This window comes from Anopheles coustani, chromosome 2 (genome assembly GCF_943734705.1).
Source record: "Anopheles coustani chromosome 2, idAnoCousDA_361_x.2, whole genome shotgun sequence".
NCBI lineage: Eukaryota > Metazoa > Arthropoda > Insecta > Diptera > Culicidae > Anopheles > Anopheles coustani.
Genome location: NC_071289.1, coordinates 37,364,364 through 37,381,331, shown reverse-complemented (window position 1 = coordinate 37,381,331; position 16,968 = coordinate 37,364,364). Strand labels below are relative to the sequence as shown.

The window sequence follows — 16,968 nt, the reverse complement described above, 5'->3', positions numbered from 1 at the left end:
ACGTGCGCGTGCTAAACCCAGCGTGACCAGATGAATATGCAAAAATATCCCCCCACCAAAAAAACACAAAAACAAAAACGGACAGCTGCCGGAGAGTTGCAGCGGTCGCGAAAAAGCAACATTTCGGCGCAGACTAGATGATGATGCAGCGCCGCCGCAACCGATCGCATGAACTTGACGACGGAGAAGGTGTGTGGCACGCGCGAATAGCAGCATGTCAGGGTTAGTAGCGGGCATGCGGGCCGGAATGGCGAGTTTTTCGTAGGATTCGCACATGCCGCTCGGCCCGCTCTCTCTCTCTCTTTCTGTCTCTCTCGCCGTTCGCCGAACCAATGTGCAGCATGCCATGCTGGCTTACATGCACTGACCTCCGGGACGATCGTGGATCTTAGGATAGGTCAGTTGGCGTCTCGCTAGGGAATGGCTACGAGAAATTATGAGCGGCAGGATCACGACTTTGCGCACGAAAGATCTTTCGCGACTAGAGGTCGGCTGAACCTGCCGCTTGGATTCGACGGTCCGATCTTGTTTCCGATCGTCGACGGTAGATGAAATTCGGGGCCTCATGTAGGATGTCCTTAAGGCCCATACAAGTGCACATTCCCCACCCTAAGCAACTCTTGTTTCGCGTCTCGGAAAGGTTCGAGGGAGAGAGAGAGACCGGAAAGTATGCACGTCGCGCCTGCTGACGCTTCACTGGACAAGCACACCGCATTCTAATTGAAATTCAATCACTGTTGAAAAGCGATGATGCAGATCACCGATTTTTCGGAACAGCGCGTTCACAGCTTCGTTCTTCCCATGTTCCGTTCCACAAGCGTATCATCATGGACACATACCAACACAAGCACGCACACACACACACACAAACACACTCTCTCGATCGCAAATCATCTGCAACGAATATCTAATTAAAATTTATCTTCACCCCGCAGCTTCCCAACTGCGTCGAACACACTGTGCTGTCCAGTGTTTGTAGCGCGCTAGTCGGCGCGAAGGCCGACGCCAATGTTGTTTTAGGTTCACCACTGCACTGCTGTCCCCACCGAGATTGTGATTGCCCCAGCATAGGGAATTTATGCAAACAAATCAACGATTAAAAACATTTCACGCGCATCGTTCGCCGACGCGTGACAAACGAACACTGAAAAATGGTTTCTAGCACGCATCGCACGTTGCAATGTGCATAAGAAGAAAAAAACATCCCGCTGGACATCGAATGCCATCGAATACGAACAACGAGTTATTAAATTGAAGGATTAAATTGATCATAGTCACATTCCCAATCACTCCAGTGCGAGGGGAACACATAACACATTTGCTGAAAAATGTCATTACTTTTGTCTTCAATATTGAGATATGTCTAATTTCATTACCTTTCAAGTGGATGATTCAAAAGTCCAATTATTATTCATCCTAAACCTAAAGCACAATTATGGTGATATAAAACTATCCATATTTAATGATGTACTATTAAATAAGTGCGAGGTATATTTAGGAAGGGAATTATTGTGGGCCATAACGCTTAAAATCAATAAATAGTATTTCAATAACGATGTAAAAGAACTTTGCTTTGAAAGTATGATAGGATTTCTACCATTTCATAACAGAATCTATACTTGTTTATGAAAGATGAAGTGTTACAACCATCTACAATTTTAGGAAAAACACACTTGTTGTAAATCAGCACTTTTCATCACTTCTTTAACTTCTCCTATTGACGATTGTGTATAACAATAATTGAATTTGTTGTTTTATTGCGTCAAACAAGCTTAACAAAAGAGATACTGTTGAAATATACGTGTTGAAAAGATTTTATAAATTGAATCGGTCCCAAAGGCTGCTCATGGATGATTTGGTAGAGTTTTACATTTTTAAATTACTCAGAAAAGAGGCCATGAAAAGAGTTTATTATTCTACTAATCTACTCACAAAATTAACATTGCACTCTGCATTATTACTAGTATGATTGATTTTGTTTCTTTTCATTATGTTTTACAGTTTGTACAAAAACAAACAAAAAAAACTTTGTTCAGCTTAGCATTTATTCATGTTTCCAAGATTTCGTATTCATTGCTGATAAAAGGTGTGTTAGCAGATGTTTAAAAAACGATTTAAAAAAGGATATTTCATTATTCATATCAGCGTAGGTTGAGTCAATGGATAATCGGATTGATGAAATTTTGCTTTTATTATTTATTAATTGTTCAGCAAATAAAGCCGACGAGTAGTTCGTAGAACTGTGAAATAAGATGTGGAAAACAGTAAAATTTCATTGATATATTACATTCAATTATGCTTAAAAGTATCACAGACAACTAATAAAATATAAATAAGGTAGAATAAGAAAAAACATAGGTATTTATTCATCAAGAAAAACTTAATTGGAATGGAAAAATTAAATTTAACGTAGAAGAAAAAATAACAATTAATTACGAGACCAATTTTTGCCTTTATAACTAGTGAATCGCATTGAAAGCGTGTTATAAGTGGTTAAATAACTCAATAACAAACCACGATGGTTGATTGGATTTTATGACAAACAAACAAGGAACACAAATCTAAAACCTAAACAAAAAACCTTGCCTGTTAGTTTTGCTACTGCACCGCGGGAAACACAAATAGAAAAGTGTTTATTTTTCAAATAATCTACCACTCGTTCGTCCGTGCCGGAAGCAGGCGCATCGGAAGTGCGCCATGCCAACGCCAGTGTGTGTGTGTATGTTTAGGTGGCAGAACATCATGGTGGAGAACGTTTCGTCAAATTTCAACCACATGTCTGCCTTTGGAAACTTCAACCCCCCGTCGTCGTTCCCTCCCTGAGCCTTGCCCCCTTCGAGTAGCGATGGATAAAAATGATAAAATACTAGCACCGACAAAGGCGCGCTTGCGCGACGTCACGAAAGGAGATTCCGGTTGAACTTGGGTGAACTTTCGTCGGTCGCCGATTCTCTTCCGCAGCGCTCCCCGCTTGGACACGCAATGGTGGCGGAATGCAAGAACATCGTCGCCTAACTCCTGTAACGTAATTACGGCTCGAGTTAAGATAAAGCTCGTGTTGGCGCAAACATTATTATTGGTGCGAAGTTTGGCTGCCGTTTAGTAATTTAATCGAATTCCAACACCAACTCCACGCGGGAGCTGATAATCGCAAAGGCGTCACCCCCATTTTCCCATGCCTTCCTCGTGCTGTCCTTCGTTAGCAAACGCACCGATTGCCATTTCCGTCTCGCGCAGCGCGACACTTTCCCCAGCGACGGGGGTGGTTTTTGCGAGATTTTCGCAGAAAATCGATCGAATGAATTCATGCCGAATGAAGCATTAAAAGCACGTGGTTTTTTCGCCGGCCATTCCCGTTCAATTCGGCCATCCCGTTCTCTCTCTCTCTCTCTCTCTCTCTGTTTCACACACAAACACACCCTTGAATATTTATTTACCCCTCTCTCGGTGCTTTTCTTTGTAAATCGATCGTCGTTCTCGTTTCGGTGCACACGAACACTGTGAATCACCGCAGTTCAACTACATTCCCACCGCGTCGTGCTCCATCTGGCGCATCCATTTCCACGGCGAGTGCATGGAGCAGGAGTTTTCCCTGTTTCCAGTTCCGGTCCGCGTCACCGGCAGACGACAAAGAGAAAACTGCACACATCCAATTGGTGTTTGGGGAGATGAGAAAAAAGGAAATCTTCAACTTAAAGTTGATTATTTAAAAAAAAAACCTTGGATGCATTTGGTTGGAGTTTTCGGAATGTCGGAAAATGTGTTAGGAAAGAACTAAAAAATGGATTTAGATCCATGGTGCCTGCTTCACAACAGTTTGATAATATTTTTAACAAACACGATGAAGCGCTGTAATTAAAATTCGTATTGATTCCACGTGGATCAGATGGAAAATATATCCGCATCGCGACCCCGGAATGGAAGAGGAAAACGAACTCCCAACCAAGGTAACCGCAAAATCGGGGGAACAGGGTTGTAATGGTTGTTGTTCGCAAACTGGTGAGTACTCGTACACACTAACCTGTCAGGCAGCGTCGATGGTGGAGGTCCTGCCCGCAAGGACAACGGCTGGGTAACAGACACCGGTGCTAGCAACGGCACGTAGACAAACAGGAACGGCATGAGGGAATTGTTGCCCCGGTTGGTCGCGGTTTTCATCGGGTTCGCAACCGCAACGCTCCGACGACCGGGTGTCACCGTTGTCATCGTCGGCCGATAAGCGGAAACCCCGGCCGGTGGCGGTAATTGCGCCGTGCGATATTGGTTCCGGCGGTTCCGGGCCCTCCTCGGCGGGGCTGGGTACGGGAAGGTCCGGTTTCCAGCGCGAAGAAGTTGATGGAAGGTACGCAACAGTGCGTCCTGCAGGGCCCAACAAGAGGCCCCAACCGTTGTCGCCGGTTTGTCGATCCACCCGCGGTAGCAATCGTAGAGGAGTTGCGCCCGAAGGGAGGACTCGCGGCAGAGCTGCTCCTCGCGCTGCTGCAGTCGTCGATCCGGCCGATTGTGACCCCTCCGGCCCGAGGGTTGAGCGCGTGGTATCGCACCAGCGCCGTTTCGGTTCGTTACCGGCGCCGCTGACCGCAACGGGGGCGACATTAATGCAGGCGGTTGCTGCAGCAGAATCAGCAACATTGTTTGCAGCTGTTGATCCAATTCACTGCGCAGCAACCCGTCGCCGATAAGCCGGCGCTGTTGTTGGTGGCCCGCAACCTGGGGACGGTGTCCCAGCAACGACTTCCCGGCTACCGGATCGCTGCGGTGGGGACTTTTCTCCGGCACGTCAATGCTTCCCGGAATCGGAGTCATTTCCACTGCGGCACGTAAACTTTCAAAACAACACAACTCACTCGCGGCGGTTGATGAGAACGAAACACGCGGTTTCCTTCGGTGCGAACGATCACTCCCAAGCGAGTGTCAGGACTATCTCTCTATATCGGTTTGCCAACGATACCGAACGGCAATGCTTTCGCGGACGCAGTTCGAGCCGGATTCAAGGATAATGTCGTGCTCGGTGCCCATCGGAGCACATTCCCACGTTCCATGCCCGGCTTGCGCCACCGCCCGCAAAACTTTCCCCAGTCCCCCAGTCCCACCACACATCATCATCACCATCACGCTGCTAGTAGTGTGCATGCCGACCTTCCCAACTCTCTTGGTTCGCCAGACGAAGCGAGACAAACCCCTCTTGGTACAGGAAAAAGGAAAAAAAGGAACCACGACTAATAACAACAATGACGGAAGCGGTTCTTCTGTTCCTTCTGCTTCCCGGGACAGATCCGCAACCGGCGATGGATGGCGCTGCTGGTATACCACCACCACCACCGGCAGAGTCCTTCGCTTACTCCCACTAGCATTGACGAAGAGTGCCATCTCGGGTGTTTTCCTTCATTTTTCCGACCGGCGTGCTGCAGCAGTGTGTGCGCTGCGCCGGATCGTCCCGACGGTTCACACAAAAATGCACCAGCATTCGTGCATCCGACGCTAGAGGTCCTTGCTATCATCATCCGGTTTCGGGTTTGCACTATGTTTTCCTACGTGTTCAATATTAAATTTTTGAAAAATTTCGCTCTCTGTTTATGTGTTCTATCCATTTTTCCCTTTTTAATACGTAAAGATTTCTTATTTTACATGAATCATTTTCATTTACAACTTAGTGGGTTGAAAATAATTACTCTGAAGTGCTTCAAATAGATAACTTAATTGTGAATACAAAAAAATAACTTATATCTAAATTAATTTCAAAATCCAATGTTGAGACCAGTGTGCCGTCGCTTGTTTTCATCAAACGTTGTGCAAGTGTTAGTAGTTGCAGCCACTTAAATGAATCCTTCAGCCAACAACTACTAAAAAAGAGCTCTTGGTGAATTAAATCTCTGGCGGGCGATCTCCCAATCTCTCTCACTGCCAGCAATATTCCTCTCATTCTCTACCGTTCCGTTCTTTTCTCAGCACATTCCTCCTATGTAGTGCTATATTTTTGAATAAGGAATCGTGGAGAATCGTCCTTCGCATCCTTTGCTGTTGCCCAAAAATGGCACCACTCTCAAAGACGCTCGGGCATTCTCTGCACCCCGTCGGCGCCCGTGTTCATTTTTCCCGTTTGATGGTAAACAGTTTCCCAGCACTCCCTCCCACCACCCATCTCCAGACCCCACAACCAACGAGGTTAAAAGTTTTCATCACCGACGACGACGCATTTCTACAGACGACAGATGAGTGCAAGAACCCATTTCCACGTTCGATCCTAGGATCGATTTTATTTTTCCATCCACACGGAAAACCAAGCAACCAAGAGAAAGATATCGTACACCATGTTTTTACCCAACCAAACCGCCCCAAAAACGACCACAGGGCGTCAGACGGGTTTCCCGAACCAAGCGAAGACCCGCGCGGCAGACAGTTTAACTTATGTATTTATATCTTTTTTCGTTTTTCCCACCCAGTCTCTTTTGCATTCACACACCCATTCCCTGCTCCCCCCCTTATGTCCCGACGAGGAGAGGGTTTTCCACCTCAGTGGCAAAAGCGCTAAGGCGAAGGTCGTTCGCTTCTTCGGCCAAATCGGGCGCAAAATATTTACCGTCTAGTGGTTTCGTTGCGTTTCGTGTTTTCGGAACCAATCTGTCTGCTAAAGTCTTCGTTTTTCCTTTTTCCTCTTCCGTTTGGTTTTTTTTTTGTGGGACGATGTTGCACTCACGCCAGCCACACGTCGTTCATATCCTTCGCGAATCCTTACGACTGGCTAGACGGAACCGCATTGCCGACACCCTAACTTCACATGTCCCCGATTTGTTCCAGTCATGTATGTCGGGATTGTTTTCGCGAAACTATCGTGTGAACTTACCTTGTTCAGTAGCTTGCCCGTTTGAGGCACGCAGTGTCGGTGGCTGATTGGCGGAATGTGTAGCTCGTTGCTGTCATCGCTTATATGACAAATGCAAGGACATAACTGGAAGTATGGAAGGGAAAAAACGAAGATTAGCACTGGCGAAGTACAGAAAAAGATCAAAATAACGAAGACACCTAAAAAAATCGGTTATCGGAAAGAACTTAATGAGAATGACCATTCAATGCCAATTTCACAATTTCCAACCACGATTTTCCAATTATATTTAGAATACGTTTTTTAAAGAAACAAATCTGATATCCGACTCAAGGCCATAAATTAGTTCATTTGCAATTCAAATATTTATTTAATGTTTTCCGAATTTCGAATTTATATTATTCCAGGGGTCGGCATACATTCTTTTAAAAAGGCCAGATGGCAAAAAGGACGAGCCGGGTATCCTAAACGATGATTTAATGTTTTCAAAGTAATATTACACCCTTTTGAATGGAGCAAATATTTGAAGTTTTTCATTGAATTTTTCAACATATAAATTTTGGTTTGATGTACAATCTATAAATTTCTTTAATAGTACTTGAACTTGATCCTCGATATTAATCATTTTACAGTATTTTGGGTTTACTCGCGTACTCGCAGTAATTCCAATAACTCAGCTTCAAGAAGTTTTCAGTATTGCAAGCCAGATTTTATTTCGTAATGGAGTCAAACATTGTATTCTAGCTATTTTTGCGTTGCTAAAGTAAACGAGATATTATTGTTGCGTTTTTATTGAGATTTACGAGACTAGGAAATTTTAGAACGATCAATAATGCAAATACGATAGAAAAAGTCTATTTAAAATTATATTAGGAAGTCGCCGGATATAGAACACCTCGTTCAACAATTTCAATCTTTATTTTTTGCATAAAACAAGCGTGACATCATAAACAAGTGCGATAAGAATTTGAGAGGGGTTTTTCGCATGAAACACTAAAATTTTCATACAAGCCGGAAAAAATCCATTTGTGGGCCAGAATTAGGAACTTTGCCGACTCCTGATTTGTTCGATGCAGCAGCAATTCCACATTTTCTACAGATCAAAAGATCACGAAATAGATTTTCCGAATTGAAGCATAAATGTTTAGTTTCTTTTCATTCCTCTTTTAAGTTCCTAAGTGAATTTAGTCTGTACCGCGACAAGCATTAGTTTCCCTACGATCTAATCAAATTCATCAGACAGTCATACTTTAATTATTATTATATTCACGCTGTGCCTCAACAACTCCAAAGTCCTAAAACAACGACAATAAACAGGGCGACACAACGAGCGGTGACATTGTGGAGGCGCGACGTTCGTGGTCGCTAATGCATCGAGGCGAAATGCAAAACGCATTAACTGTTCAGCATGAAGCAATTATAATTGGCGCATTGTGCAAAATGGTGCTTGGTGCTATGGCGATGCCGGTCGCATTATTTGAGGCCCGGACATGCTTTTGAACTTATCTTGTTTTTTTGCTGCTGCTGCTGTTGTTATTGTTGATATAGTTGCCTCTCCAAAACTTCCCGACCGTGCAGCAGAGCAGCAGTTCACCCTTCCTTCCTCTCGCAAGCCCGAAAAGGACTTCGTTTGGGATACGACTGCACTGCAACTGTTCCTCCCTCTGCCGTCAAGTTGCGTACCTCGAGGCGGTGTCCTTTTTCAGTGCTAATCAATGTTGCATAAAATGAAATAATGCCATCGTTACAATCCACTGATTTCCACGCACTCGTGGAGCCGTTGTCCTTAATGGTCCCCGAAATACCCGTGGCCCACTGCTGCCCCGCCAATCGGACCATGTCCCCCTTTCACTGGAAGGAGAAGGAGGCCCAGGAGGAGGAGGAGAAGGTGGAAAATAACGGGTAGGAGAAAGTGTAGCTTTCCAGTCCAGCGCACCGTTATCCTGTTGTTCTATTCGGTAATAATGCCGTTTCCGTGCATAGAACACTCAAAAACGGACGTCCTGTTCATTTTTTTCTTCCCCCTCCCCCGCCACCAACCCCGAGAAGGACCACACCCCGAGCTAACGGTTCCCTTTTGGTTGCGGCGGCGGCGGCGGGGAGGGTGTTGTGATAGTTGTTTAGTACTTCAAAACATCGCACTCCCTGGCTAATGGTGTTCCGGACAAAAATAAAACGGCGAACGCCACTCGCACTGTTTGACGCGTTTTCGCCATGACACCCGCATCATTTGGGCACACGCATACACACATACACGTACAAAACCCTCAGCGACATGAAAGGATGGCTAACTAATTGTTGACACACAGTTGGCGACTAGGTGTGGAAAATGTGATAGGTTTGTTGGGTTTTTTTCTTCTCGGTTTGAGAACAGAGGGAACGGAGCGGAGGGGGGAGGGGGGGAGAAAGTGGGCGGAAATAGTCGGCCGGAAATTATCAGCCCGCGTATGTTGGGGCCCACTAAACGCGTCCTTTTCCGCAGGACAAACAATGCCCAGCGAGTAATCTATTTAAATGTGTTGTAGGCATGTTTTGTTTGTTCGCATTTTGTCATTGGTGGCGATAGCAATAAATGATTCCCAAGCGCTACGGTTGTTAAATCACGCAGTTTCGCGGTTCGGGAAGGTGTGTAAAATGTAGTATTATATAATGACATGTAAATGACCTTATGGTACATTAAAAGAGGCTTGAGCGTAAGCGTGTTTTACTCGAATTATTGTTCATGAAGGATTTGTGTTCCAATTCGTTTCGAATATGTTTAACAACAACAACTTAAATTTACTAAAATATTTACATTATAAGGGTACTTTTATGTGGTACATAACACCGTTAAAATACAAATGAATATAAAGGACTATTTCATAGAAATAATTATATTAGGTACGATTAGGAATCAAATCGTATACACATGAGTTTCAGGTTTTTCAAGAGGCATGAGGAAACTATCATATTTTCGATTAAAATGGATGTTCTTCATTTTTAACATTGAAATTGTATTGAATATTTACAACTATTATACTCCCACTACAAAAACGATAAGATTATTTCAGAATGTTTTGTCGCAGAAGTTTTAAAATAAGAGGATATTTTGTTTTAGTCGTGCTTTCAAACAACCTCTTTTAGTCCAGGAGTAAGCAACGAGTCAAACAAGAATTTGTATAGTTTCAAATTCCTTATCTGAACCTTATTTGAAACATGTTAAATACACGTAAAAATCAAAACTACAACAATTTTGTAATTTTACAATAATTTTTTCTCAAACAAAAACATGTAGAACTAAAACGAAATTATATTTCCCAACGGAACTAAAGACTGAGCAGAATAAATCAAAGTATTGAAGTAAAAGATAGGTTTAGTTCCATTATTAAGAATCAGCCTAATAATTTAAAAAAAGATCTACTTTGAAATATAATAACGGCTCTCATTTTTGTGGCTATCAAATAAATTGCCAATAAATCAAAACAGAAATAATAAATGTTGGTAAAATTTCCCAACTACATTCGGTCAATGAAGAGTTGGTTAGGAAAAATAATAGTTACATTTTAAATAGTTTACTACCATAAACCATAGTGAAGGTTAAGACAGCACGAACCAAATTCTTCTACAGCAAGTAAAATATGTCCTGTCATGTGAAATGCATAATTTATGATAGCTAAACGCATAAAACCGCAATCTTTCCCAACCAGACAATGACAACAAAAATCGCCGCAAAGCTCGTCCTTTCTTCCGGGACCATTCTTCCCTGGGCTGAACATAAATTTCGAAGTAACAATATTTGCTAGTGCACGAATTAACATAAACGAACGAGAGCGAACACTGAAAAACACGCGCCGATCGAACCACGGCAATAACATCGGAAACAACCGACTGCCGGCTGCAGTGGAGTGCACCTATGCAACACTGGCCTTGACACACTTGGAAACGACGAGATGATGGGTCTTGTTGTCTTATGGGCATACAAGAAGAAAAGACCATCCGACGCAACCATCGACCCGATATTGAACGTTCGTGACGAGGTGCATGATGTGGTGCGTCGTCTTGGGGCCATGTTGGGGCTTCATGCACACGAAACCATATCGTAGCCGAGAGCATACCAGCGAGCTTCCTTTGCTGCCTCGCTTCCTTGCATCCTGCAGCCTTTTTTCCCTTCTGCCAACCCAGCGTCCGTTTCGTAATCACTACTTGAAATGCACGGAAACGTCCGACACAAAAGATGAGTCCCACGTTCGAGGAACGTAAGCGTAAAGATAATACATCCAAGGCAGCAAACAGAAAATATATATCCGGCATGTCCTTGGCCCGGGGAGACTCGTAACGGATAAAGTCAAAGGCGGCTCTCGCGTCACCGACCGTTTGCAATGTTGTCGCACCGAATCGTGCGCCGAAAAATATCCTTCCCTTTCCGACGGCCCCGGTACAGCTACGCACCCTTGAATGTTGGCCCTTTTCAGCGGCGTATGGCACGCGAATTCGCTATTCCGATAGCGGCAGCCCGATAGCCGGTGACCTTAACCCAAGCCGGTAGCGTGGACTTTTTTGTCCGCCACAGGCGAAAAGGTCACTCACAGTCAAATGTCAACCTGCTTGCCGAGGCTAAGAAATCGTTCCCATATGGAAGTTTCGTTATTTACGAACCACCATTCCCCATAGAGCACATCAATTGCTTCTTGCAGAAAGATAGAGCTGCTCTCAAGGACTAAATTTAGCTACGATAAACTAGGGTATTTGCTGGCAGCAGTACACTTGCCAGGCGATGCGAAGGTCACTTGGGTAGTTTTTTCTCCGGCCCAAGTATAGACGTCATAAATGTTCATTGCTTTCGTACACCTGGCAACCGGAGGGCGAAGAAAATCCGACCAAGATGGTGCGCGCCTAACCTCGGCGCGTGTGGTGCTTTGTAGGAAAATGAGCCACTAATTGTAATAAGCATTCGTGTAGCAGAGCGACCGAGTTACTCCAATCGCATCCGCCCTTGTAAGCGACGTTAATCGAGCTGTTGCTGGAGTAGGTCGGTGGTCCGGTTGGTAATTTTCATAAACTCACGGCAAACGCCAGGAACGATTGGAAGTACACAACAACAGCACCCACCCCTCACCCTTGGCAGGACACACCGTCCTTGGACGGGTTTGGCGGGAAACGTGCGGTTTATTTATACAATCCCATTTTCCGCTCCAACCCGATAAGCGCTCACGCGGCGCTTCACGAACTAGGTGAATAAAATATTGAGGTCAAACCGACGGGAAAATTCATCTCATTTCGGCGGCCGGCTGGCCTTTGGGTTAATATTTGGAATGACCTTACACAGAACCGCCGGGCCGATTGGCAGTTCAGCCGTAAATTACCGCCCGTCCGTGGGATGAAAGCTTGAGTCCACGTTTTTGCCAATACTGACTTTCGTTTGCTTGCTTGCTAGCTGGCGGTGGAAAACAGACCATCGGGCAGTCACCCAAAAATCGCATGCTCCAACTTGGAGCTCTCTGAAACTCTGTCGGATACGTGGAGAATGATGCAAGTTATGGAAAGCGAAAAAAAACCATCAGCAACAACCAACCGCAACCGATGCGGATGCGAAGGGCTTTTTGGCTTTCGTTGAGAACGGTAATTTTTTTTATTTCTGCAAGGATATATCGAACAAGCAATCAAAGGGACGCAGGCAAGTTGGACGGGAAGAAAACTGTAAATTGAATCACGTAAACTTGTAATTTTATGTGACCATGAAATGTGAAGCATTCGCTGAGCCATTACTTCTTCGAGGGTGAGGACTTAAAACTTTGTGCACATTTATTTTGTCAAAATATTCTGGATGAATAATGAGTAAAACTGTTTCAAAGAACAATACAAAAAGCCGTTTAATTTTACTTATGAACAGTTTTCAAAACATTAAATTAAACAAACAACCAAAATTAAATAAAGATTGTTGTAGAACTAAAACGAGGTAATTATCCTCAATGAAGAAATAGAATAAATTGTAGAATTTAAGGACAATACAGGTATCCTTTTATTATTAAAAAGCAGACTGATAATTAGAAAAGGTTTATTTTAAAATATTAAAACGGGTATTATATTCGTAGTTATCAAATAAATTCCCAATCAATTAACAACAAAAAGTAAATTTTAGAAAAAAATCTCAATTATATTCGGTTAGTGAAGAGTTGAAACGAGAATGAAAGCGCAAATCTTGAAATTAATTGATTTTAAAAATTGAAAATAAGGAATGAAATCTCCAAGGATAAAGTGTAATGAGGAAACGAAATTAAAATATTTAAAGAGAAACACAGTATTGAACAAAAGTATTTACAGAGAAACATAGAATTAAAGTACAGAAATAGAATGAAAGACCAAATGTGATGATCAAAAACGGAACTAAACAACATACCGTTGCCACAGGAAGTAAGATAGTTAAGCTGCCCTGATCGGTCTAATTGCATTGGAATAACTTCAATCATTACTTAATACTACAAACCGTTTGTTATACTATCGTCGGAAGTCTAATCAGTAATAAACATTCTTCAAATCCTTTGGATACAGCATACAATTCTTTCACATCGGTTCTGCGTGGAGCCAATCGGACGTCTCTCAACATGCCATAAAAATGTACACAAATAAAATCAACTTTATCGCAACAAACTGTCGGAAATTTATGGGAGCTCTAGTGATTGAACATGAATAGCAAAGTATGTATTTAATTAGCTATTCCAATACCGGCACAATTCGTTCGGTTTGGCCCACATCGGAGCCGTATTAACTAGTCCGCAGCTCGACGTACCCCGAGGTCAAGTGAAGACCTGATCGGGTCAGGATTTCCAGAAGTCAGACAGAAACAACCACCGGCTGGTGGAGCGGCGGTCTGACATTGGAAACGGAAACAATCGATTAAGGAAACGAAACGAAGCCGAACGACAAGAGCACTTTGCAGCGAGACCCGTGGAAAGCCCTGTCGTCCTGCCCCCGAAGTACCAGAGAACTAGGGCATTTCATAACCTTTCCCCTCCCAGCACCGCCAGCGCACTTCTCTTGATTCTCTCTCCTTGAAACCGATCACATCATCACACGACCGACTTTTGCTTCCCTGAAAAGCCATCGAAGTCCGGCGGCCCGAAACTGAACTCCATCGTCAACAGGACCAGGAAAGTCGTACGCTGCCGTTGCTGTTGCTGCATGTCGCCAACAACGTTCGGCGTGTCCTTCCGATTCGTTTCACAGCGCCAGAAGAAGGTTAACGTCACGCGCTGGGAAACTGTTGGACTTCGGCGGAGCTGGACGCCTCCAGAGTTGCTGGTGAACGGTGCCTCGCACGGTTCACTGAGCTTCGCCTGGTTCCGCTATGGATCTCGCGCTTTCGGACCGGGATTGGACACTATAATTACCGCTCCCTTTGCTGACATCCGTTTGGCCCTTGCCGAGAGTGTGGCGCACGATTCCGTGGTGAGAAAAGATCAATAATGCCCTCTCGACAACAACTCAAAATCCGAAAGCACGACGATTAATCATTGCACTCCAAGGTTTTGCACTGATTCTACTATAGCGTTTTTACACACAGAAGGACATGGTCCCTCATCTCGTATCGAAGGGTTTTAACGTGGTACTTTTTAGGCTCGACCGGGAGAAATAGTTCGTTGGTCCAGAAATGCGTTGATTAACTTCTGTTCAAGACATTGCATTCTTAGTATCTTAGTACTTGGTTTATACTGAATATTTCAAACGGAAGCTACGACTAACTCGCTATTTTATATGCTACTATATGCCGTGAACAGAAGAGTTGTACCTTATGAAATAATGCTATTTTAAGTCAGTAATATTTCATTATTTCCAGTTGAATAAGTTTCTCGACACCTCCTTATTGAGCTTTACTTTTGAAGTTTCCGATGTTACTGTTTAAGATCTAGTCCGTTTGTTTATCGGTTGCCTTTCAGTATGGACAATCTTTTCTACTTTCAATCTTTTATCTTTTCTACTTTCAAACTTGTTTTGAAAACAAGCTACTTGATGCTTAATATTTTACTGCTTTTCAATAGAAACGCGTTTTGATTACTGTATCTTGTTTTGATTTGATTTTTAACCTAAAATCATTGGTCAAACCTAGCAAATGTAATTTGTGAACTCCGATAGTCTAGAATCGCGGTTTTTATGCGGTCATATTTTCATGCTCCACGATAGTGTGAAGACAAATCAAATATTCTTTAATCTAGTAACCACAGCTTTTGGTAAAAACATAATATAGTCCATCGCTCAAAAACCTCTGAAAAGCAGCCGTGCCTAAAAATGCCCAAACATTCCTGTGATTGTAATTTTTTCAACGAAATTCTTCGCCGTCAACGTCGCATCCGTCGAACGGATCGGGAGCCAATCGCACGCAGAATCCTCGCCAACGGCCCGGAGGTCCAAATCAAGAATGAAGCGCACAAACTGCTGCCGGCGCGAAATAAACGATTCCACAAAGCGGTTGACATTTTCATCGCCAGGTGAGATCATCATCATCATCATCCTCCTTCTTCAAAAAAGAGCCAAACCACCACCACTCGTATGCTGATCGAAAATTCGCTAATTTTGCAATCCTTCCAACCCCGTGTGTTTCTTCGAATCGAAGCCGCCGTTCGCAGGCAGCCAAACGGCAAGGCGGTCGGGTCGATGACCCGCGAGCCGGTAGAACAACAATTCACTCTAGCAGAATGGCATCCACGTTCGCTAATCTGCCGCGCGCGGACCAGCTGGTGTATCTGAACTGCGCCGATTTCGTCGGCTCAAGCACGAAAGCCACCGTCTGTTCCGATCCGTTTCTGCTGTTTCTTTGCGATTTCGATAAGGAATGCGATGCCGCCGCCGCCGCCGCCGCCGAAGCTGACGAAAGGTCACACCGCGAAGATGGGACGACCGGCGGGGCGTTCGAGGATGAGCCCGGCGAAGATGAGGCCAACCATCAGCTTCCGCTCCGGTACGAGCTGCGGCCCTCGCAGGATCAAGTGCTCGCGGCGGCACGCCAAACGTGGAACGCGCTGTCGGACGAGGCGCGAGAACCGTATCGCTTTCGGGCGATCACGGCCGCACTCTTTCCGGCAGCCATCGATCAGGCGCTCTGACAGCCGGATATCGGTCCACTCAAAGCCCGAGAGTGGCGGTAGTTCCAGTCAAAAATCCAGGCCACTAGCGTCAACAGAGCCGATGCCACCGCCGGATATGGAACGGATTTGCAAAGCCCCCTTACTATTCGGGACGGAAAGACATCACCAGCGGCGAGGAGTGGAACGCTTCGCTACTCTTCAGCTGTATGCGCAAATGCGTGCACCATGGCAGCGACTGGCAGCGGCGCATGGAACGAAATAAAACTATGACTGTTTAGCGAACGGTGGTGAACGCTTCTAAGGGTGCACTACCACCCTTGTTTAGAACGTACAACAAATTATTTACCGTACCCCACACAACGCCGAATGCAGCCAATCCTTTTGCCCCTTTGGAACATTCAACTTTCCCAAAACTAAACCACACCGCATCATACAACACCAACAAAAAACAGGCATGGAAAATGTAGAACTTAAAACGCATTTCGGTCAGCAAAGGGCGCCATGCACGGGCGATGTGGCTGTTTGTTTGGTGCAATCTTACGCACCGCTGCCATGATCCGGAATTGTTTTAAATTTTCAACAACAGCTGTTTACACCGCAGGAACATTCCCTGCTGCACCCCATATGCCTCTTCTGCATGCCACACACAGTCGCACACAAATGCTCTATGTGATGGTGAAAAAGATGCGTTAGTTCGAGTTCGATGAACATAATATGTTTGTTTTAAACAATTTTACCAAGTTAAATAACAGGAATTTCTAAGCATACAGTAAAAACCATTTTATTATCCTGCTGGAGTAAGCGCAACCAAATCTGATCAAAACGTTTTACCATATTTTACAAAACATTATAATGCAAACAGCAACTTTCTTGCAAAATTTAATATCATAATTCATTTCCTCTTTCGTATCCTCTTCTAATGGGTTTTAAAATCGTGAAAGTTGAAAATTAATTCTTTTTCCGTCCGTTTTCATTTGATTGGATATTAAAAACAAAAAAAAAACATTTCTTTTAATTGTTAAGATTTATTGCACAAATATTATCTTTTTAACAAAAGTGAAGCACAACCTGAGAGTTTTTAATTTA

At 44.1% G+C, this 16,968-nt stretch overlaps 1 protein-coding gene across 1 annotated transcript; it reads left to right on the top strand.

Moving 5' to 3' along the window:
- The first annotated feature begins 15,492 nt into the window (after positions 1–15,492).
- On the top strand, positions 15,493–15,900 carry LOC131264353 (uncharacterized). The gene has a single exon (XM_058266656.1). It carries the CDS (start codon positions 15,493–15,495, stop codon positions 15,898–15,900), a length of 408 nt encoding a protein of 135 aa, XP_058122639.1.
- The last annotated feature ends 1,068 nt before the right edge of the window (positions 15,901–16,968 follow it).